The sequence below is a fragment of the Volvox carteri genome (assembly GCF_000143455.1).
Source record: "Volvox carteri f. nagariensis unplaced genomic scaffold VOLCAscaffold_43, whole genome shotgun sequence".
NCBI classification, from domain to species: domain Eukaryota; kingdom Viridiplantae; phylum Chlorophyta; class Chlorophyceae; order Chlamydomonadales; family Volvocaceae; genus Volvox; species Volvox carteri.
In genome coordinates this window covers 1,084,543-1,107,001 of record NW_003307586.1, presented here as the reverse complement: position 1 = coordinate 1,107,001, position 22,459 = coordinate 1,084,543, and the positions used below count along the sequence as shown (strand labels likewise).

General features: G+C 58.4%; 3 protein-coding genes across 3 annotated transcripts in view; 2 read left to right on the top strand and 1 right to left on the bottom strand.

Annotated features, from left to right (window-relative positions):
- Positions 1 to 4,403: 4,403 nt before the first annotated feature.
- On the top strand, positions 4,404 to 15,497 carry dnj45 (molecular chaperone; the record flags this gene model as incomplete). The annotated part of the gene is made up of 18 exons (XM_002954529.1): positions 4,404 to 4,541; positions 4,627 to 4,681; positions 4,995 to 5,065; positions 6,310 to 6,420; positions 7,167 to 7,286; positions 7,880 to 8,101; positions 8,920 to 9,090; positions 9,410 to 9,472; positions 9,701 to 9,799; positions 10,186 to 10,381; positions 10,608 to 10,738; positions 10,913 to 11,088; positions 11,563 to 11,713; positions 12,520 to 12,719; positions 13,379 to 13,487; positions 14,323 to 14,404; positions 14,919 to 15,056; positions 15,328 to 15,497. The coding sequence occupies 18 exons, from the start codon at positions 4,404 to 4,406 to the stop codon at positions 15,495 to 15,497; spliced, it is 2,403 nt and encodes an 800-aa protein (XP_002954575.1).
- A 1,690-nt stretch (positions 15,498 to 17,187) lies between these two features.
- VOLCADRAFT_95413 (uncharacterized protein) lies at positions 17,188 to 21,162 on the top strand (the record flags this gene model as incomplete). Its single annotated transcript, XM_002954528.1, has 7 exons — positions 17,188 to 17,239; positions 17,810 to 17,988; positions 18,279 to 18,325; positions 18,722 to 18,880; positions 19,356 to 19,417; positions 20,802 to 20,849; positions 21,095 to 21,162. 7 exons carry the CDS (start codon positions 17,188 to 17,190, stop codon positions 21,160 to 21,162), a joined length of 615 nt encoding a protein of 204 aa, XP_002954574.1.
- A 438-nt stretch (positions 21,163 to 21,600) lies between these two features.
- The window catches only part of ssa5 (uncharacterized protein), a gene marked incomplete at both ends in the record, with an annotated part of 6,150 nt that continues 5,291 nt past the window's right edge, over positions 21,601 to 22,459 (bottom strand). The window contains one exon of the mRNA XM_002954464.1: positions 21,601 to 22,139. Within this exon, the coding sequence (XP_002954510.1) occupies positions 21,601 to 22,139 (539 nt within the window). The remainder of the gene's footprint in view (positions 22,140 to 22,459) is intronic.

Below are 22,459 nucleotides of genomic sequence, written 5' to 3'. Positions count from 1 at the left end.
TTATCCCCACCTCTTCCCCAGCGGCAGTAGCAGCACTATTTCATCAGCGATGTCAGTCCACGCTCGCGGCAGTAGCAGCTGCAGCTGCAATAGCTGCAGCTGCCATATAGCACGGCATCGGGTTGCGGGGATATGCGATACGAGCTCGATACATAGCCCATGAGCTGGTGCCCAATGGCCCAACGGCAAAACGGCGCTTTTTTATGCTGCCGACACCGTCATCATCCACCGCGCCGGCGCCGCCGACGGCCATTGCCGCCAAAAAAAACACGAACACAAACCAACATCGACTTGTGAGCACCCTCGGGTGAGATGTGAACCTGAAACTCGCCGCCGCAATCGGGGGCCGCCGCTGCAGTGGTACGACAGAGCCTACTCAGCACCACGAGAACGAAACGCAAGCACCGCGGCTGATGTGAGCGCCGCCTGGGGGCAGCTGGCTGAGACCCAGACACAGGGCCTGTCTGCTTTGCGGAGAGTGCGTTAAAGAAGAATTTCCTAGGAATCTAAGCTGGGAATAATAAAACGCCTCTTTTGGACTGGCCCCGGATGATTTCGTACGGTACGATAAAACTGGACGGCATACCAACTGTACATATGCGGCGCCACAAGTGGCCATGGATATGCAGCGGCATAAGTTATAAATTGTTAGAAACTGATATATATAGATTGTGTATAATGTGTATAATGTTGGTAAGTATAGGATCCAACATATATTGCAGTACAGAATGGTACGGCATAGGGATCGTCGTCCGGGCGGGGTTTAAGCCATGTCGCTGGCCGGTAGGGTCACAGCACGGCACAGCACGGCATATGCGCCAATTTCTTTTCCCCTGCCCATCGTCTCCATTTCTGGCCAACAATTACGGCACCTGCCAGCTGCGCCGTAGTCTTTATATCGTTTGTTTTTGTCCGTTGCCTGATTTGCTTGACTTGTAAGTCGGCTGAGGGAGATGTGGCGAGCGTGGGATGCAACGGCCGGCACGTCGCCGGTGTGTCAGATGCTGGGTATATGATGGCAGTGTGCTTGTGTACGCACGCTATGCATGGCGGGGGGGTGTATCGGGATGGTGATACGGGCGCAGGGGGGGGTCATATACATCATGATTCTCTTGAGGGCAGCTGCCGCCTTGATTTAAATCGTAGTTTGTTCTCTAGGTGTATGTGCCTTTTTGCATTTGGGGAAGGCTTCTGTATTATTGGTCAGACAATATTGCGCAGGTTCGTAGCCAACACACGGTGTCAATGATTAATGTGAGATTGTGCCGGCTGGGCCGACAGCCATCTGTCGATCCAGCCACTCTCCTTGGATAGTGATATAAGGTGGTAATGAAAGCCTGATGAAAGAAAAGGCGGTTTTTATAGCAGATTGGCATATGTACGCTAGCGCGATGTTGCACTTTTGGGGTTTGGAATACGAGTGGTCGCGTACTGCAGTGCGGCTCGCTGCAGCCACCTAAGGAAAAATGCCGCATACTGTATAAGTCTATGCTCTATGGAAACCAAAGCAACACGCAGCGTTACGTATATTTGCTGCTATTTGTGCTGCAGGACTCTGCCCTGTCACAGCACGTCTAGTCTGAGCGTTGTGTCCTTTTCCTAAACCTTCTTAAGCTCCCGGGGCCGGGGAGGGAAGGGTCCGTTGCACAGCTAGGCTGTGTATGCCATAGCGTGTGCTGCGGTGCATTATCTCGCCCCGCTGCATTACCTTGTTTGTGTGTATGTGTGTGTGTGTGTGTGTGTGTGTGTGTGTGTGTGTGTGTGTGTGTGGATTGTTTGGTAGGTATCGGGCTCGGATCTTTGGAGGAATATCTCCCCCGCGAACCCGTCCGGCCCCTGCCTGCGTCCAGAACATCCGCAGTAGCAGCAGCTCCTGCTGCTGCTGCTCCTCCTACTGCTGCAGCTCCTTCTCCTTCTACTGCTCCTGGGTCTTTTTAATTAAAGATGGTGCGCTACTACGCTCCCTACTGCATCAATCACCATTTGGTGGCAATTGCATCGCATGGGAGTGATTGATTCATACCATCATTAGCCGCAACCTTTAACGTCGTGTAAGACTTCTCTGCTGCCTGGCTTCCAAGATGTGACGCCACGCGGCCCATACAAAATGCGGCCCCCATCGCTGGTCGAGGCGAAGCTGCCAACCAGCTGGGGAACGAGAACACGGTCACGTATTATATCTTCCTCATCCCAATCCGCGCAACTTCAATCTCCTTGGATGGTGACGATGATGATGATGATGATGGTGCAGTGGAGAAGCACGAGTTGCAGAGCTTCCGAGCTCAGGGGTCAGCAGGCGGGTCAAGACGGGATCCGGCGGGATCCGGGATGTTGCCTCGCAGCGGAGTCGAGTGCAGGCCAGCACCAACCTGGTCAGGCCATAGAACCAGAGCCAGGCCCTGAAACCCAATTTGAAAAGTCAGGGACCAGAGCCCCGGGGCCTCAGGTCAACACGGACCTTAGACCTCAGAACTTCGGCATGGACAGTACATCACTGGTAAGCAACTGCGACCGCGCCTGCTACGTGACTGATGACTGGCCCTGAATACCGGGCGGGGATTACCGCACGGGTTACCGTTTCCAGAGGATTGTTGTTCCGAACGTAACAGTTGGAAGTGTTTCTCATCCCGCAGCTGACGCTTCTTCTCCTGAAAGGATGTCACCGTCCGCAACCCTGGTTCAGTCCTTATCTGGAAGCCATCCCGGGCCCCTCCACCCCCCCAACCCTCCAGCCGTCCCGGGCCAACCCCAGGCGCCACCCTTCCAGCTCTCCAAGCGTTCCAGGCTACGTATTGATTCTCTATTGCACCCTAAATTTCCTTTGGCCAAACAACAAACATGAACGACGTCAAAACATAACCATGGAAATGGAAACAAGGTCGCAGTCAAACCAGCGGCTCTAGCGCTAAATTACATTCCAATAGGTGCCGCATGCCTCATGGCGCGGTCGGCGCATGATATGTCGAAATCAAACTTGAGCGCCTAGGTTAAACGTCCATTTAGGGTATAAACGGTGCATGAATGTATATGCAACGGCCACTGCATGGCCTGTAAATGGTTGGAGAAACGGTCAGTGAACGTTCCATGAACATTCACAACATGCTGTAGGAGTTGGATGCCGGCTGAACTTAAATTTCTATTCAATAATTGATCCTATGTAATAAAATGAGGAAAACCAATACAATCCAGCAAGCCCAACATCCCTTGGCAATGCACGTTTTCAGCCCATTTCCATAAGCGTAAGAACGCCCGGAATCACTTCCTACGCCGTAGCTTGTCCCATACATTGTCTGAGACCCGAAAACCGCTGCATACAATTTCGGGGTGCCCGAAAAAGCTTTCAGGCTGACAGGGAAATCTTCGGGGACGGCCCCGATAGGTTATTCAGAGGGTTTCGCGCACGACCGAAACTTTTGGGTATCCTGGTGAAGAACCCTGATCGTCTCATGCCTATGCCAGGCATGCCGGGCAAAATGCCCGACCTTGCGGGGTTTGGGATGTTTAGGGGGGCCTTGGTGGTGCTGCTCAGCCACCGCAACTCATCGCCAGCAGCGTGGATGCAGCCAGGTGACAGGGCAGTCCCACACAGCAGACTGTCTCACAAACAGCCAAGTCTTCTTTGCCTAACAGCAAAAGACTGAAGAGGTCTGTGGTGCGTAGTCGGGTCAGCAAGTCGCGGGGGTGGATGGGGCCCCGCGCAGAGCAGGAAAACGTGCTTAGCTGGTGCCCAGTCTGCTGGCACTGACGGGGACGACATAAGCAGCCAGGGTGCTGCAAGGGACGGCAGCAGTAAGTCTCGCTGTTCTGTCAGGGAGCGCATCCGCCTGTTGGACAATGTTGCGTCCCGCTTGAAAACCTGCAGCCCTACCTCTACATCATTCGCCTTGCCAATGAATTAGAAGCCGACCTTCACTCATCCATCAAATTGGAACCCAACCTTTACTCATTCACATTATGATTCACACCTTAGACCTTTACTCAAAGCGTGAAAGCTTGTTGATTTTCATTCGCCACTGGCTTTGCGTTCGTCAGCCCTGCTTGGGTCGCGAACGACATCTGTCACTATTTAGTGGAATCACTTTGTACACTTCAAACCGATATCCAGACAGCGGAGGAAAGGCTTACTGTTATCGGAAAAAGCCAGCCTTCCAGTAATGCATCGTCGCGAAGGTTGATCAACCAACTGGGACACAGCGGCAACACCGTAGGCCGTACCCTGCTGTTGGAAACTTGGAATAGCAACCGGTTACATCGTTAGTATGTTTTCTTTCGATTGTCCTCGCTACTATTTTCTGTGTCCATCGACTTGAGCCATTCCTGCAGCAACGGTGCGCCAGCGGCCGCCGAACTGATTTGGACGCTGTTAGTCCTGACTCAGGCCGCGTAGAGGTGGACACAACAGGATGGTGGAACACACAGGAAGCACGTCACTCTTTGCAATTTTTGCATTGAGCTTGTATTCTCTGTTTCTCTTTCCTTACACGATCTACCGCCTCACTTGTGGTGCTTCGGAGGAGACGGTGGTGCAACCCTACTTACAGGTTTGTTTACATGTTTCACAGTATTCCTGTGTTCCTAGTCTTCCGTAGCGGTTGGCTCCAACAGGTGCAACAACCTGCGTTACAGGGCAAGCAAAAACAGGGCTCCGCCAATCGTGTCCTTCGCAAGGTCTTTAGCAAAAGTAAGTATGGGCAGAAATTTTGGGAAAAACGGCACTATGGTCTGGGGCAAGGCATCTGAAGCAACGGATCAGGAGGGAGGAACTGACTGACGTTTATACAGCATGCGACTCGCTGGCAGATCGAGTCATGCCTCTGCCAAGGGCATGACTGCAAGGGCAGCACGTTGTTGCGGATGGCAGCGAGGGGCAAGCCGTACATGTATACACAGCGCTCCCCTGTTGCGTAACCAAGCTCCTTTTCGCTCCTCTATCAGCCCCTTGCAAAGCGGCAACTGAAGGCTGCCGTCCTTACCTCAACCACAACCTCTTGCAGGTAACCTGATCCTCATAGCGCTATGGCTGCTGTGGGGCGTGCTACTTTGGTACGTCAACATTACGTCGAAGGTAAGCACGGCGCTGACTTCATCAGAGGTCCTTGATGTATATATAGAAACAGGTTTTTCCTGGCGATTGCACTTCCACTCATGTGGGTCAGCGGACGCGGAGCCGAGGACTCGGGGAGCCCTGGGGGCTTCGTCAAGATGGGCATGAGGGAGGGACAGGCTTGAATGGGAGCTGGCTCCCGTACAGTGGTGGCACAGGATAGTGGGGTCCACTGTCGCATGTTGACAGCCTACAGATCACATTGGGAAGGGGTTGAATTCAACTGGATGGAAGGGCGTCTAGCTGTTTTTGGGGTACATGCGGCGCATGAAAAGGTGAAGGCGCATGTGGAGGGCGGCACACCCGTCAGCAGCGGCAGCAGCAGTCCGCGCGGTGGACTCGGGGGATTTGGGTCATGGGTCCGCCCACTGGGGGGCTGACAGGCGGATGACTGTCTGACTGGGTTTAGCAACACGGATGGCCCCCGCCGAGGTTCGGAGAGAGGAGAGTTGCCATTACGTACCAGCCACAGTTGGACGTGTGGCAGTGCGCGTGAGGCGGGAGGAGGGACAGCTGTGGTTTTAAGGAAGCTTCTGGTACAGCCAGCCGGGCATACTGGCCACGAACGGTGCCCAGCAGGGAGCTGCCTGCTGCCGTTGGTGGAGGCAGTGCATCGGCCTAGGATGGGTGCAGAAAGCGGTGCATGAGGAGCGCACACAGCGCGGTCATCCGGCGTGTCTTGCGCTACTAGCCGCGCCACCGGCGAAGCAGGCCAGTTCATGCGTGCTCATTGCCCGCACAAATCTCAACACGGCGTAAGGGGCCATGGGCCCCGCCTGCCCAGCCAGCCACCGCTGCAGGATGAACCCTGGACTGCCCGCACCGTCTACCGCCGTCCAAGGCTGCTAGACCGAACTGTCCTGCCCATCCACGTGGGGTCTTTTGTCCTTGTCTCGGCGTTGGCGATTTTGCCGCCATGAGAACTCGGAGACGTTTTGCCGCATGCGCCTTCGTCTCCCCTTTCTTCTGCCGCCACGGCTTCCCTACGTTTGTGCCGCATGTACGCACCTGCGCATGTAGGCACCTGCGCATGCTTTGTTGCGCGTCACCCACACCCTCACATGTCCTCCTCGTCCGTGATGCTCGCAACCCCAGTCAGCTCAGGCATTTGCATTCCTGACTTGCTTCTGCGCCCAGTCGTCGTCCTGGCGGTGCAATTTTTGCAATTGTTTTTTGCTGTGCTTCTTTTGGCGCCCGACCAACAGGACTTGAAACCTTTCGACCCATTTGAGATTCTGGGTGTGGAGCGGGGAGCCTCCACAGCGGAGATCAAGAAGGCGTATCGTCAAATGTCGCTGCAGTATCACCCCGATAAGGTGCGCGGCTTGCGGCGTGTGCAGCCGTTGGGGCCCCTGCTGAGTGCGCGTTTCTGTCAGTCATCAGATGTGACGGTCTGGTCCATGGTTGTCATGGTCGTCATCTGCAAGAATGGCATTGGCAATTGTTGTTAGGCCGCCGTGGTGGTTTGATCTGGGATGCGGGTGTGGCTGTGGTTCGGACGTAAAGGATTTAATTGTTATGGAGCCTGGCTTGGGGTCCCGATAGGTAGGTAGATAGGTAGGTGGGTAGGTAGGATGCCTGTCCGATATCTTTGTTTGAACACCTGAACTGGGATTGTGTGGGTGTTCATGTCTCGGTGGATAGTGGCGGGCAGAGAGGGACTGCGTTCCTAAGGGTGGGTGGGAAGGGAGGGGAAAGGTGGATAGATATAAGGGGTGGACTAACAATGGCTTTAATAGGTTGGGAACTCGTTGAAGGGGGTGGACATTGCTCACCTCCCGATTCCAACGCTCCTGTTTAACACGCGTTTCCGAGAGCTGGTGCTCACCTTGAGAACCAGAGGTGAGATCCAAACACCCCTCGTTGGCCATTTTGCTGCCAGCCCTCCATGATGATGGCGGCAACAATGATGACCTCATCAATCTTCTCGTTAGCCTGATGATGGCGATAATGATGGTGATGATGATGATGGTGATGTTGGTTGTCTCCGCCACTCTTACCGTCCCTCCCACCTCTTTCCGTCTCGTTCTCCTCTTCCTGCTCGTCATATGTTGGCTTGCAGAACCCTGACCCCAAGGCTCACGCCTACTTCGCCGAGTACATCACCAAGGCCTACCAGGCGCTGACTGACGAGGTCTCCCGGAAAAACTACGAGGTGCACGGACACCCGGATGGCCCGCAGGTACGACGTGCGATGTGGGGAGGAGGGGCATCGACTGCAGTCTGGGGAAATAATTGCTCGTAAGCGCTCTCTAGAGCACATGTAGGTGGGGCAGTGGGGGCCAAATACATTCCAGTCGGCGCGCTGGTTTTCTCCTGGGCTCGGCCGCACGGACCTTAGGACAGGACTACAATGGCACCCCCCAGGGGCTTCACTAAGAAACATCCTTCCGCCCTCTGTGATCCCACCAGTTGATCACCCGGCCGCCGCCGGCCTCATCTTTGTGTCTTGTGGCTTCTTGCCTTTGTGGCGCGTGTCCACAGGGGCTGGGGTCCACAGGGGCTGGGGTCCACAGGGCTTTGCTGAACTCGGCGTGTAGTCCACAGCGCGTTGCCCATATCCGCGATCCCTCGTCTGTTTTGGTCATGTTCGATTGCTCGGATCATGTTGGGTGTCAAGGGAGTCCTGCGGCGGTTCCTCCAAAGCCCCTGTTCCCCCGCCAGCGTTCCCCTCTGTATGCATGCAGCCCCCCCTCCAGCTTCGAACTAACTCCTTCTTGCATGCCGCCTTGATATCATCTTGATATCATCTTGATGTCTTCCCCCTTGCTCCAGGCCATGAATGTGGGTGTCGCGCTGCCCACCTGGCTGTTCACCAAGGACAGCAAGGTGGCCCCCCTGATGCTGCTGGGTCTGGTGGGGTTCGGCATCTTGCTGCCGCTGGGGGTGGTGTCCTGGTACATGCTCAACAGCAACCGCTACTCGGGCCCTAACGGAGTTATGCAGGAGACGCTGTCGTTCTACTACGCATCCAAGTACAGCGTCAAGGAGGCGCAGGTAGGGGTTGGGACGGGAGGTGGGAGGTGGGCCCGGAGGTGGGCCCGGAGAGGGGAGGTGAACCACAGACTGGAGGGATGCTGATACCAAAGATAAATAATAACAGGTACTCCAGGAATAAACAGATAGTGCAGAAAATTGGAGAAAGTTACCAACCAGTAGTGACTTGGGAAGTAGTCATGGACCGTGCGTGTGTGTGTGGGGGGGGGAAGGATGAGTTGGAGAGTTGCGGTCCCCACTGGGGGCTGTGGTCCCCACTGGGTGGTTGTGGTGGTGACTCCAGGTTCCTTGTGGGACTGGCGGCTGGTGGGCATGAGAGTGTGTGTGTGTGTATGTGTAGGGGGGAAGTCATTATGAGGTCCGCGGTGGCGGTGGCGGTGATGGTGGGGTGTGTGGGGGTGAAGGCAGGGTTTTTCTTTTGTGTTGGGCCATCCACTGCTTTGATTGCGGCGCGGCAATCCGCAGTCGTCTTGGTGTCATCGCACTGCAGCTCCGTTAGTTGGTCGGTTTACACGAGGAGGTCGGTAGCTAGGTAGGCTTCACGAGGAGGTTGTTATCATCCAGTCGCTTGAACACACACACACACACACATACGCTCTCTCTCTCTCTCTCAGATGCACAATTCGTTGTCGAGTCTCCCTAACTAGTCGGTCACGTGTCCCTTCCCCTACCCTCACCACCCGGCACAGCTCCTCTTATTCGTGCAAAACACATGCCAGAGTTACCACGCCTCCTAATCCCCCGTGCGCTTCACCCTTCTCGCCCACGTGGACATGCAACACCACACCCTACCCCTACCCCTACCACACCCGGTGCAGTCTCTGGTCCGCATTCCGGAGACGCTGGTGTGCGCCATGGAGTTCATCACACTGCCCACCCCTAGCGAGCAGACCGCGGGGCTGGAGGAGCTCCGAAAGCTGGTGCTGCGAAACAACCCGGACCTCAAGGATAAGAACACGTTTTGGAAGCGGAAGGCGTCGGTGCTCAAGGTTGGGCTGAGGGGACGTCGTTCCGATGCCCTCGGGGACGGACCATTCCGCCTGCCGCCTTTAACTTTAACTAAACTTCCTTTTCCTGGGGCTACAGCCTTTGGTGGTCCGGACTCGGTTGCTGTCGTTTCCTTAACTTGTTGGTTGGTTACCCACGTAACTTCCTTGGAGCCATGTAGTCTCTTGTCCGTAGGCTCTTTCATCTTGCGACATTTCCCCAGCTAGGTCACCTAGCTTATTTTGAACTTTTACGTGACCTGCGTCTTGTTCGTGTTAACCCCCCGCCTCTCGATCCGCATGGACTTTGCCCCCTTTTCAGGCTCACATGTTGTTGCTGGCGCATCTGGACAGGGAGCACGATAGCATACCGCCATCACTGCAGGTGGGAGGGAGGGAGGGGGGGAGGGGGATGTGGGCCCGTCTTGGGGCCGTCCGCGTGGACGGTAGCGTGGCGCCGTTAAGGCATACTTCAGGGCTTTCCTGCACACGCGGTGATCCGTCGGCCGGCCGGCCGCCCGCCCGGCCCCACAGAAAGCACGCCTAGCACCAAACGCGCAAAACCCATCCACCCACCCTGGGCGTGTCTTATTCTCCCGCTCCCGACCGCCAGGCTGATCTTCGCTTCGTGCTCACTAAGTCCCCTCTGCTGCTGGATGAGATGATCAAGATTGCCATCATGCCGCGACCACCGGCAGGGTACGGCTGGATGGTAAGATCACCTGAATAATGGGGTTGCAACTAGTTGTGTTTTTGGGAGCTGAAGTAATATCTAATATCGCCACCGGAGAAAGGGGATGGGCTGCGACACCACATGTCGCGTAGTTTCAAATTACCCTACGCACACACAGGGGTTGCCGCCGTGGTGGCAGTGGTGGCCATGTATGCGTGTCGCCATGTGTGTATATATTGGTACAGTTCATTGTTTGCGATGCATGCCACGGACGCTACCCCTTCTATGCTTCCCCCACCACAGTCTGCCAGTATGTATGTATGTCAGTCTCTCGCTTCTCCTGATCCCCTCGTGTCGCTTCTGTCTGTTCTGCCCTCCCTTGCCCCCCGTATCTGTGTGTGTATGTGCATCTGCTCTCTGTCCAGACCCCCACGGTGGCTATTGTGGAGATGATGCAGTGTGTCTCCCAGGCGCTGTCCGTGTCAGCACGCAAGCCCGCAGGGGGGGCCAGTGCCAAGGCGTCTGCCAATGCGGACGGCATGGCGGCGCTGCTGCAGCTGCCGCACTTCAATCTGGATGTGCTCAAGAAGCTCAAGAAGCGGCGTGTGCAGAACATCAAGGGTGGGTGGGTGGGTGGCTGCCTGGCTGGGTGCCAACCGGGTGGGGGATGGGTTGGGGAGAGGCGGTGAGGCGGGTCTAGGTCGACCTGTGTGCCCTCCCGAACGCAAGGGAGCTAGTGGGCCTTCACAACATACGCACTATTGCACCCAAAACACGCACTGTTCGCTGTTCGCAGTTCCAATCGTTCGCAGTTCTTACTCCCGGGCCCCTTTTCGAATACCCGCAGACCTGCAGGATCTGCCAGCTGTTGAGCTGCATGAGGCGCTTTGCAGCGCGGGGCTGGGTGCTGCCATGGCGGAGGAGGTGGCCACGTTCCTGGCCACCCTGCCGTCCGTGTACTGCAGAGCGGAGTGCGAGGTGGGTGAGGCTGTGCGGGTGGCCGCTCGCCTTTACACCACCCTCCACGCACACCAAGAATCTCATAGGTCATAGCGGCCAGCTTGTCGCCATGCTTTGGCCCCATCTCGGTCATCATCCTTTCGCCCATCTCCCGCTCGCCGCCCGACCTCGGCCCCGGGCCCCCCCCCCCAGGTAACCGGTGAGGACGAGATCATGGAGGGTGACGTGGTCAAGTGCCGGCTGCAGCTGCTGGTGACTCGCCCCTCCCACAACACCCCGGGCTTCGAGCAGCAGGCGCCAACACGCGGCTCCTCCAAGGCCATCCGGGCCTTCACACCCAACAACCCGATACCCAAGGACGAGAACTGGTGCGCATGCGTATGTGCCTGTGTGTGTGTATGTATGTGTCTGTGTGGGTTTGTAGGGGGCGATTGGTGGGGGGGTTAGAGGATGAAGAAGACCCCCAGAGCTACAAGAGAGCTAAGGGATTTGGGGGCGGGTATGTGCAAGAGTGCGAATATCCGTGAAGTTGTAGGTGAAGTTGTATATCCATGACGTAAAAGGATAGCGGAAGGGGAGTGAGGGAAATGGGGAGCGGTAGGCGGTTTTGTTCGGGTTGGGGTTGTGCAAAAGTGGAGAGGGGGAGAGGGGGGGAAGGACATAGCCGCGGATTTCCAACTCCTTGCACATCCTGACCTCCTTCAATAATTGTTCGGGGATCAGCGTCTGTGCCGCTCATCTGCCGCATTTACCGTGTGTGATGATATGTGGTTTGCTGTGGTCTGTTGGCGCTGTTGGTGTGGTGTGGTGTGATGGTTCCGTTGCGTCGTGTCGTGTGTCAGGCACTTGCTGCTGGTGGACCCGAGCGGTAACGCGGTGTTGTCCTGGAACAAGGTGTCCCTGGCGGAGGCGGAGGCGGTGGGGTTCAACCGCCCGGAGCTGGTGGAGGAGTGGGAGCGACAGGGCGACGCGGCGGCGGGTGGAGACAAGAAGGTAAGTTGGCATAGCGATGGTGACGGCGGCGGCGAGAAACAGCACGGCGGGTGGCTTGCAGGCGAGGAGGCGACATCAGCGACGGCGTGGTTGCGGAAATACCTTCTTTTGCTTGTCGGGGGGGTGGGGGTGGGGGCGGAAGTGAAAGGGAATAGGGGAGCAGGAGGGTCGGACTCCTGCTATCGAGTCCTAACTTCAGGCAGCAGCTACAAGTTACAACAGGCCTAGACGGCTACATGAGCTTCATGGCGCGGCCCGGTAGCCCCCCTTTCCGGGCCCCTTTGCACTGCGTGTCTGGTGTGCCGGAGCCGCCTTTAGTCGTGCAGCAGCCTTTTAGCCTTTTGATAGTCGTCCTCCGCGGCGGATGTCGCAGCGGTTGGAGCGGATGGCCCGTCCTGTAGGCTTCCGTCGTGCAACCTATATCAGCACCGTGAATCTCAAAAAAAACACTCATACACACACACATACACACACACACCCATCCCGTGTAGCATTGCGGAAGTGGAAGCTGGTGTTTAACACCTCCGCCCACCGCCCAGTTGGCTGCATGGCCCGCCCTCCGGTACTTGTGCTTCGTGGCAGGGGTTGGGAAGAGAACATGTGTGCTTCCCTCACCCCATGATGCACTCCTGACGCACCTTACCCTGATGCGCCTTACTGACCTCCGTGTAAGATTAAGAAAACCGCTGCCCTCGTGGGCGGCCCACCACCACCACCCAAGTGGTTCGTCTTACCCCTACCACACACCGCCTCTTGGGCCGGGCCTCCTCCCCCTCTGTACACACACACATACACACACACACCAGGACGCGGCCGACCGCGCCCGCTCCCGTGCACTCGCTACCGCCGACAAGTTCATCTCCCGCTACGCCAACGGCGCCCGGCCGGGGCCCGCCACCCGCGGGGCAGTGAAAGGCGCCTTGACAGCCGACGGGGAGGCTGGCGGTGGTGCGGACGCGGAGGCAGAGTCGGGTCAGGTGGTGGAGCTGCTGTTCCATGCGCCGCGGTAAGGGTGGCCTGCTGGGGGCCGTGAGGAAAGGCATTGCGCACTGAGGGGCTTAGGGCGGTGTAGTAACCGCGGTGTGATGCGCTTTGCCGGGGGGGGGGGGAAAGGGAGCGGGGAGCCTTCATGGCGTGTTTCCGTTGTTTCCTGAGTCCTAAGTCCTAAGTCCTTGGAACCAAGCCGCGCCATTCTGTTGGGACTCCGAGTGAAAGTGGGCAGGAGGAAGGATTGAGCGGTCGGCGGTTGCAAGTTTGGGGGAGGGGGGGAAGAAAACGAGCCGAGGGGAAATTGAGAGGGTTACGAAGCAGCAGAGCGCATATGGGGGGGGGGTTGGCCCGCATTTGCCCCTGCAGGGAAACGGGCCCCCTATCGGTCCCTGTGGGTACTGGAGGGAAGACATATCTTGAAGAGGAGGGGAGGGGAGGGGAGGGAAGGGAAGAGGAGAACGAGATGCAAGGTGGCCGGAACCTTTCCTTGTTCCCTGTGACTTGCTCTTTCCAACACATACTTTGTGCGGCAGCATCCCAACGCACCTGTTGTTGCTGTTGCTGCTGCTATTGCTGCTGTGGAGGGATGACGGGCTGCGCTTGGCTACCTGCCAACCCTGTCCCCACGAAACCCACTACCGCCCTCCCCGCGCCTGACTGACTCCCACACCGCAGTGCCGGCAAACACGAGCTGCAGCTGCTGATCATGTCGGACAGCTATGTGGGCAGCGACCGCGTTATCCCGCTGAGGGTACGGGTGCTGCCGCTCACCCGGGCGGTGCAGGTGGGGCCGGAGGGGGGAGTGGGCGGAATGGGGTCAGCGGGCGGGAGGGAGGGAGGGGAGGAAAGGGAGGGAGGGAGGGACGCTTCCACGGATGTGGCCTACATGCGAACGGCCGCCATGTAGAGAGACGTAGGACCGCATGGGCGAGATTGCCGCGAAGGGTGAATGGCTGAATGGCGATTTGGGCTCTTGCTTTGCCGCATATCGGGTGGGGAGTGGGGATGTGGGGGGGTGCAGCGGCTTAGAGCCGCGGCGAACAGAGCTGCAGGGAGTGGCGGTATTTGGGACTCGAGCCGGAAGGCGGTTGGAGGGGGTTCATGCGGGCTGGAGGGGGTGAAGGGGGGGATTGGGAACTGAGGAGGGAATGAGGAGGTTGTTGGAGGGGTTTGTGGCCCTGGGGCGGACTGGGCGGACTCTCCTTCCCCGTTAACGTCGGGTGAGCCGTTGAGCCCCCGTTGGCGTGGCTTGGCGCCATCCAGCTGTTGCTCCTGGAACGGTGGTGACAGCAGCAGCAGCGGCGGCGGCGGCGGGAGCGGTGAGGGGCGGCGGCTGCTACCGCCGCATATGCCACATCTGCCGCCGTTGCTGGTACACCTGTTCTCGGAGGGCGGGTGCAGTCAGCCAACCTTTGGTGCCGTTGCCGCGGCAAGGGAATAGCCCAGGTGTTATCCTGAGAGCGCAGATTTGGTTGTCCCGGATATGATAGGCGGGAGTGTTGTGGCGGGGGAGGGGGGGGCCTAAATTAGCTGTGCGTGATTTCGCGAGATTCCCAATTTGCGCTATGGTGGTTACGGCGCCCGTTTTGGCGGTTTGTGTCCCCCCCGTGTGCGCACAGGAGGGACGCGACGCCAAGAGCCAGGCCAAGGCCAAGGAGTGGGCCAACAGCAGCGACGAGGAGGACGGCGGCGAGGAGGGCGGTGAGCGGGGGGATGGAGGATGGGGGTGGGGGTCCTGGGGGGTAAAGTATGTGTTCGTGTTTGCGTGTTTGCGTGAGAGTGTGTGTATGTGTGTGCCTGTGTGTGGTGGAAAAGGTGAAGGACAGGCAGCGTGGGAGATCTCTTGGGGCAGCGCCAGCAGCCGGGCTCTACTGCAGCAGCAACCTCATGGCTGCTTGGGGCTCGTTGTTCGGTAAGAATAGAATAGGAGTGTCGAGTTGGAGCGATGCAGGTGCAGCGTCCAACCCGTTGAAACGAGATTCCCCCGTGGCTCCCTTAAATAGAGAGGAGAGGCCGTGAGGAGGAGCCCGTAGTCCGCCCTGGCCTGAAGTAGCCTTTCTTTTTTCAGTTCGTGTGCTGTGTGCTGCCACCACCACCTCACGCCGAATTCGTCCCTCGCTCCCGTAATGCCGGTTCCCTGACCCTCCGCTACGAACACCACCCACCGTTCCTACCTCGACCACATCCACCACCACCACCACCACCACCGTTACAGAGGGCCGGCGCCGCCGCAAGGGCGCTGCGGCCGCTGGCGGCGATGGCGCCAGCGACGCGGGCAGCGCCGCCGGTGATGGCGAAAGTGACGATGGCGATGAGGACATCAACAGCGATGACTACGACAGCGAGGAGACGGGTGCGTGAGCGGGGGGGGGGGGGGCAGGGGGCCCGGACTGATATTGCAGAACTGTGTGGCGATGTCCGCTATGTCACCCCTTCATCCCGGGGTGGCTTTTTTCCTTTATCATCCCTGCATCCGTGCGCTGCGGCGGCGGTAGTACACGCGACGAGCGGTGGGCCTCAAATCGGGGGGGATTCAGTGGGGCCGAACACACATCCACTGAGGTACAACACACTACTGGAACCTTCATTTGCCGTACTGTCGTGTACTGTACGGCAACACGCAGGTGAGCTGGAGAGTGGGCCCGAGGACGAGGACGACGAGGAGGGGGTTGACGACACCGTCCAAGGCGGCAAGGCTCTGCCAGCCTCTACGGGCGGCGAGGGGGGCAGCAGTCAGTTGACTGGCCGGGGGCCGGGGGGTAAGGCCGAGAGCGACGATGACGAGGACGAGTAAGAACCCAACGCGAGCCTTCAACTTTGCCCGCCCTCCCCTGTCCCGCGTTGCTTTGCGAGTGGAGCCCTGTCCGTGTGTACCCTCTCCCCGACCGCATGCCCCTGGGAGTGGGCGGGAAAGAGCGAAGTGTACCTATCGGAGGGAAGGGGTGTCCGACCTGGACCAGTGGGTGGGGGGCTGGGAGGCTCGACTCACGAAGGGGGTGTGTTTACACGGGTTACAACCAGCCGTGAAGTCCGTCCGAGGGGGGTTGAGTCGAGTGGGGATAACTGAGGGAAGAACCGAACGGGGCCCACCACTGCAGCGTCCGCGGCTGCTTGCTTGGATGGCGGCTTTTCGAGATTGATTATTCGATACTCTCCGACGGAGTCATTACCGGGTCTGATTACCGGTCGTTTGTCGGTATGTGCGCATGTGTGTATCTGTGTTATGTATGTGTGCTGTTTGCGCTTTTGCTGTTTTGGCTCGGTGCATTGGTCCTGGTCCTGAACGAGGTGAAGGAAGACCTAAAGATCGCGGAGGGGCCCGGTGTGCTTCTTCTGGTACTCTAGAAAATTCCTGTGGAGTGAACGGATGTGTAGGTGGGCCGTGTAGGTGCTGTCGTGTTGTGTCGTGTTGTGACGTGTCGTGTCGTGTTACATCGCATTCGATGGGACCTTGCTCTGGGCGTGGGCAGCTGCCCTCCCGGCCACACCGGAAAGGCCGCCCGAAATGCACATCCCCTAGGGCGAGGGGGGTTGCATGTGTGTGTATGTGTGTACAGAGTGACCCTGGCGACGCGCGGCGCAGTGATTCCCTTGCTGGTTAGTAACGCATGGTGGGTGTTGTACAGTACAGTACGGTACGATACAAAACTATGGAACGAATTTGACGGGGGGTGAGTGGGGTTATCGGGGGTTAGGAGGATGAAAGGTGGCGGCGGGAGGGACATTTCTTTTGAGGATGTGCGTAGAGGGCAGCTGTTGGCGGTGGGGGTTGTCTTGGTCTGCAAGGGGGGAAGAGAAGATACAAGGCCTTATGGGGCGTCGTCGCGCAGCTCAGCCATGGAAGGCGCTGGGCGCGTTTTCGGACGTCTAATAGTGTGTCCGTGTGAGTGGGGGTTATGTGCGGGCAGGAAGGGTGTAACGATTGAGTGCGCGGCCACCTGGGGGGGCGATGGTCTTGGATGTGGCCGTGGAGTTCCAAAGTGACGGAAAGATGGCCGTGGATGTTTTCGCGGCATCGGGGCTCTGGCGAAGAGAAGTAGGGTTGGGCTCTTGCTCAGGTGGCTGGGTTGGGCTCTTGAGAGGCGTGTGAAGGCGCAGAAAAGGCAAATTAAGTGATCGCCAAGAGGCAGAACGTGTGTTTTAACGTTTGGCCAGAGAGGTCGTGGCGGTCAGGCTTGGCTTGGTTTGCTGCAAGCACCCTGCCCCGGAGCGTTGAGTGACAAAAGTACCGTTTGCGGCAATCGCATCGAAAAGATATTGTGGCATTAGAACGTACGGCGATAATTTTACGTGGCTGATCAATCAATCGTGCACAGCAGCAAAGAATGGAACATGCTAGGAAAGGTGAAGTCAGGAAGTCGGCATTTGGTCTGCAGATAAGCCTTAATGCGAGGAGGTAATGCAGCGGCTATAGTCCAAACTAATAAGGGCGTCTTTGGTCTTTAAACTTTAAAACTCCTGAGCCGTCAGGAGAGGGAAGGAAGATGCAGAATCGCAGCTTCGGCGGTGGTGGCCTTGGTGGCGCGGCCTCAGCAGGTGAGGAGGCCCTGGTGCGAGGAGTCTTTTGCGGTGGCTAACATCTGGCGGCCCTTCAGAAGCACGTTCCGTTGTAGCAGGATCTTCGCGGTATTTATCGTGATATGCGCGGAGAACGAAACAGTCTTGTTCGAAGAGGGGGAAAACGACTCGGGACCCTTGGGTCAAACGTAACTCAGCGCCTGCTTTAATTTTAAATTTTAAAAATACAGGCTTCAATATAAACATTTATTGGCATGCACACCACGAGGAAGACTCTCAAGAAAGGACCTCGCGTGTGTTTCTTTCCGGCAAGCCAGGCAAAGTAGTCACCTGTCACCTCTCTTTTACGTCCTCTACTTTGCCGTCTGCTCTTTCCCAGCTGCGACACCAGCACTAACCTCTAGCACATAAAAAGCGACCCGAAATTCGTACGGCATTTGCGCTTTCTCCAGTTGGCGGTCCAGTTTGCTCCACCACCCGCGTCCACTTGGGCCCAACCAGCCACTGCGCACATCCACACCCCGCTCGAGGTCACCAGCATGCCCAGCTGTCGCTCCATCAGCCATGTCCCACCTTGGCCTCCCGCAGACAACTACTACCGCCTTCTCGAGCACTACGGCAACCTGATAGCCGGACAGGAGTCCCAGTTGGCGAAATTGCGGCAGCAGCGGCAGGCGCTTGCGGCCGCGGCGGAGGGCGCTCGACAGCAGCGGGACGCGGAAGCCGAGCTGGCGGCTGCGGCGCGCGCACGTGCAGCAGCACTTCAGGTCCGCGCCCGCCCGCGTGTGTGTTTTTGCGTGTGTCGGGGGGGAAGAGAGGAGAGGGGAATGGGGAGTGGTTCGGTGTGGGGAATCTTGATAGCTAGCTGGTGGCTAGACACCAAGCACATCTCACATTGTGTTTATCTGTCTGCATGTATGTCTGTCAGTTAAGTAGAAGGAAGGCTGGCGGTGCGAGGGTACCGCGAGTGGTCCCGTTGGTCCCGTTGGCCACTGAAGCAGTCAATCGGGTTGACACCTCCGCCACCGCCGCCGCCACCGGCCCCCCTCTATCACAGGCCGAGAGGGGAACTAAGCAGGCCGAGCTCAACGCGATTCAGGCAAGGTTGTGGTGATGGTGATGGTGATGGTGATGGTGATGGTGATGGTGATGGTGATGGTGATGGTGATGGTGATGGTGATGGTGATGGTGATGGTGATGGTGATGGTGATGGTGATGGTGATGGTGATGGTGATGGTGATGGTGATGGTGATGGTGATAGGGCTGGAGATCGAGCTGAGTAAATGTGACACGACGCCTGGAAAGGCTCGTCCTACGAGACGACCATGAACTTGTGCCTTACCAACCGGATGAGTAACGAAACCCAACCTACCCCTCTTAAGCCGTCACCCGCCTATCAAGCATGCCGTGCCCCAAAAGTGCCGTGCCACAATCATTGGACCAGAATACCTCAGGCAGCCGATGCCCTGTTCCCCGACACTTGCCGTTTTGGCTGAGTAGGAGTTGTACGGCGCACCTTTCTGTGCAGGAACGTAACGACTCGATGCGGTCCGAGATCCAGTCGCTCCGGAACCAGCTGGAGGCCCTGCGGGAGACGCAGTACGTCAACAAGGAGGCTTTCGTGGAACGGTACGGCAACTGGGGAGGTTCGGGGCTGAGGTGCGGTGGGGGGAAATGTCCCGAGTGGGCTGGGAGGGCGAGTGTGTATGTGTATATGTGTGTATGTGTATGTATGTATGTGTGTATGTGTGTATGCATACTAAGGGGGGGGGTGAGGTCTGTCCACTTCCCCGGGTGCTAGGGGCCTCAACACTCGCACTTCAGGAATTCGCAGTAACCGAATAAGGCCCTGTAGGGTTCCGACAGCTCTAGCTAGCCGCGGGATCTCAGGCTCTGCCGGGGGGGCTGCCCGCGATTCAGGACCCCAACGCATCGCGCCACACATGTACTGCAGTACCCGCGGCCACGTGCACCGCCACCGCCACCGCCGCCGCCGCCGTGTAACGTTTTGCCGCTCCGCCGTGTCGCCTCCGCCGCCTCCGCCTCCGCCGCCGTCAACTCCCCGGACGCTGCCGTACATTCGGACCGGTTCGGTTGCACGCTACGGACCCCCCCCTCACCCCGGCCAACACAGCTGTTTGCGAGTGGAGGCGCAGATACGTGCCGTACTGGCGGCGTTGGAGCCTTCCGGACCTGGTGCGGCAGCCGCGGAGGGCGGCGGCGACGTCACGGCGGTCCTTCGGGATGTCCTGCAGCAGCAGCAGCAGCAGCAGCAGCAGCAGCAGCAGCAGCAGCAGCAGCAGCAGCAGCAGCAAGCAGCGGCCGAGGCGGCCGAGGCGGCGGCAGCGGCGGAGGAAAAGGAGGCGGAGGAGGCGCAGCGGCAGCACCCGGCGGCGGCGGAGCATCATCTGCCCCCCCGAGGAGGTGTTCTGCGGGAGGTCCCCCTCGGAGGAGGGGGGGAGCTCTACGGGGCAGCTGACCCCTCCGGCGGCTTCGGGTCGCAGCTCTGATGCTGACTGATTTGCAAGCACCTCAGCTCCTCCGTGTTGCCCTGACCTCCGTAAATACTCATTTCTATCTTCTCTCCTCTCCGTGGCTATCCGTCTATCCCCTCTGGTATCTGCTTCACTCGCCAGTGGTTCGTCTCCCCTGGCCCCCCCTCCCGTCACCACCTGCTGTGTACGGGAGGCTTGGGGTGGTTGGCTGGTAGCTGTGGTGCTGGTGGGAGGGAGGTGGAGGTGGAGGAGGTGGAGGTGGAGGAGGGGGAGGAGGGGGAGGAGGGAGGGGGAGGAGGAGGGGGGGAGAGGGAGGGGGAGGTGGGGGAGGAGGGGGAGGAGGGGGAGGAGGGAGAGGAGGAGGACGTGTGTTTTTTGTCAATCAAATAGGTGGAGATTTGTGTGTCTGTGTGCGTGAGTGTGTGTATGTCGGTATGTGTATCTGGATAGCCCGTAGAGCAGGAAGAGGGGAGAAGGAGCCGGCAGCGAGGTGAGGGCGACCGGGAGGAGGAGGTGGTGAGGTGGTGTACGGAAGGAGCCGAGGGGAGAAGGGGGGTTCGCGGAGTGGAGGGTTTGGGGCCGAGAGGAGGGCCGTGTAGCTGTGGATGATGAAGACGACGATACTGTTGTTTGTTGTAGGGCGCAAGCCGACTGCTGCTGCTGATCGCTCATGGAGGTGGTTGTGGTGCAGTGTGATGATGCTGATGATGTTGGGGTTGTACAGCCCCCTGAACCCCCTCCCCCCAAGAGGGGGTGGACCCCGTGGGACGGGATAGGGTGTGTGTCTGTCACACGGCCATCTGCCGCCAACATATATCCGAAGAATAAGGCGATATAAGCCCCGTGTGGATGAATGTATACGCGCCTCCAATAATCAAGGGCAGATCATTACCTCCCCCTCTTACGGGCTTCACGGCGGCCTGTAATGGTAATGGTAACGGCCGGTAATGGTCATGGTGGTCTCCCGGGCAGATCGTAGGGGCTGTAGTGCCCAAACACGGCACACACAATCTGTCTGTCTGCCTGTCTGTCTGTTTGTTTGTTTGCTTGTTGGCCACCCACCCATCCACCCATCCATCCATCAGACTGGCACCTGGTTGCGACCTTATCAGCTCTTGCACAGGGGCAGGAGGGTGAGGAAGACGGAGGTCGGCTTTTCCTTTCCGCTGCGGCAGACGGACATACGGACATACAGACAGCTGAGTAGACAGCAGCGGAGGACATCCTCCAGCGCCAGCACCCGGCGACCTTCCCCCCACCTCAACACACACGGGGCGGGCACTGACATTTCCTTTCCCCTCCCCGGAACCGAAGAAGGGGTATATGTGTGTATGTAAGTATGTGTGTGTGTGTATCGTCTTCCTGACGGCGGGTGCAGGTCGCAACCGATACGCGGCAGCAGGCGGCCTGTCGCCTTTCCCCCTCCGAAACCAAAAGACTGTATAGTGGCCTCCGAGACCGGCTCCGCACGTGCCGCCGGCGATGGCCTCCCCCACACCGCTGCATGCAACACCGCGGTGCACCACCTTGAGGAGGAGGAGGAGAAAAACAACTGCCAATAAGTTCAAAACGGTCAACGTCAACTGTCAAATATTTACTTCCCCAACTTCCAAATACATACTGGCAGGGCGCACACCTTTTACAGAGGTGGTTCAAAACACACCGCCACCCTCATCAAGATGTGGCCCCGTAACGCCACCCGCCATCCTTACACTATCTGTAGTATCTGTATCTGTAAAACTAGGTACCTATCTTACATGTTATAATATATTTAATATTAAGTTGCTTAAGCATCCCGTAGCACTACTATCCGTAACGTAACGCCATCCGTAACGTAACGCCATCCGTAACGTAACGCCATCCGTAACGCCATTCGTTGCACCCTCAGTCCTCCTCCGCCTCCATCATTACCCTATTCGGCTCGTCCGGAGCTGCCGTACGGACAGTGCAGTACGGACACTGGCTGCGAGGGGCGGCACTATCGCTGACTGGCCCGGGACCCGACGGAACCGTTGCCGCCGCGGCGGCCGCAGCCGTGGCGGCGGAGGTGCCGTCGGCGGTGCCGCCGTTCACGTCACCGCCGGCCTCGCCGTTGCCGCCCGTCCGCCGGAGGAGATGCAGAGGAGCTCGCCGCCGGCGTGACGGCGACGCCAAGCTCGCCGCCAGCACCGCAGCCGCCGCCAGCACCGCCGTCAACCCAGCGGCGGGGTACGACCAGCGGCGCGTAGCTGCCGCGATCCGCTGTGCTCTGTACACTGTGGAGCGGAAGGCCGCTGCCTGGGACGGGGAAATTCGGGAGGCCTCCTCCGCCCAAAATATCGGCAGTATGATGGAAGTGGTTATGGTTGGCTCCAGGGTCATTCTCGCTGAGGTGGTTATCTGGGAGGAGAGCTGCAACCGCTTGGCTGCTCGCATGGTGATGCCTTGGCGGGGGCGGGAAGAGGGGGAGGGAGGGAAGGAGGAACCACGAGCGAGTGAAGGGGGAGGGGGGAGGGGATTCTGGAGGTAAGAAGGGGAGGGGGGGGGAAGTGCGGAGGAGAGTTACAAAACCGGATCGAATGTACGGCAAATGACGTGAAGCAAAGTAAGGACGTGCTGGTGTGCGTATCCATGTATGTGTGTGCTGGTATCTGTCAATGTGGACGGTGTTTGGGTACCCATAACCGCCCCCCACCCCCACCCCCACCCTCGTCACCACAACTACTGCTCTGGGTTGCTCCGTGACCTCGCTTCCCCGCTCTCC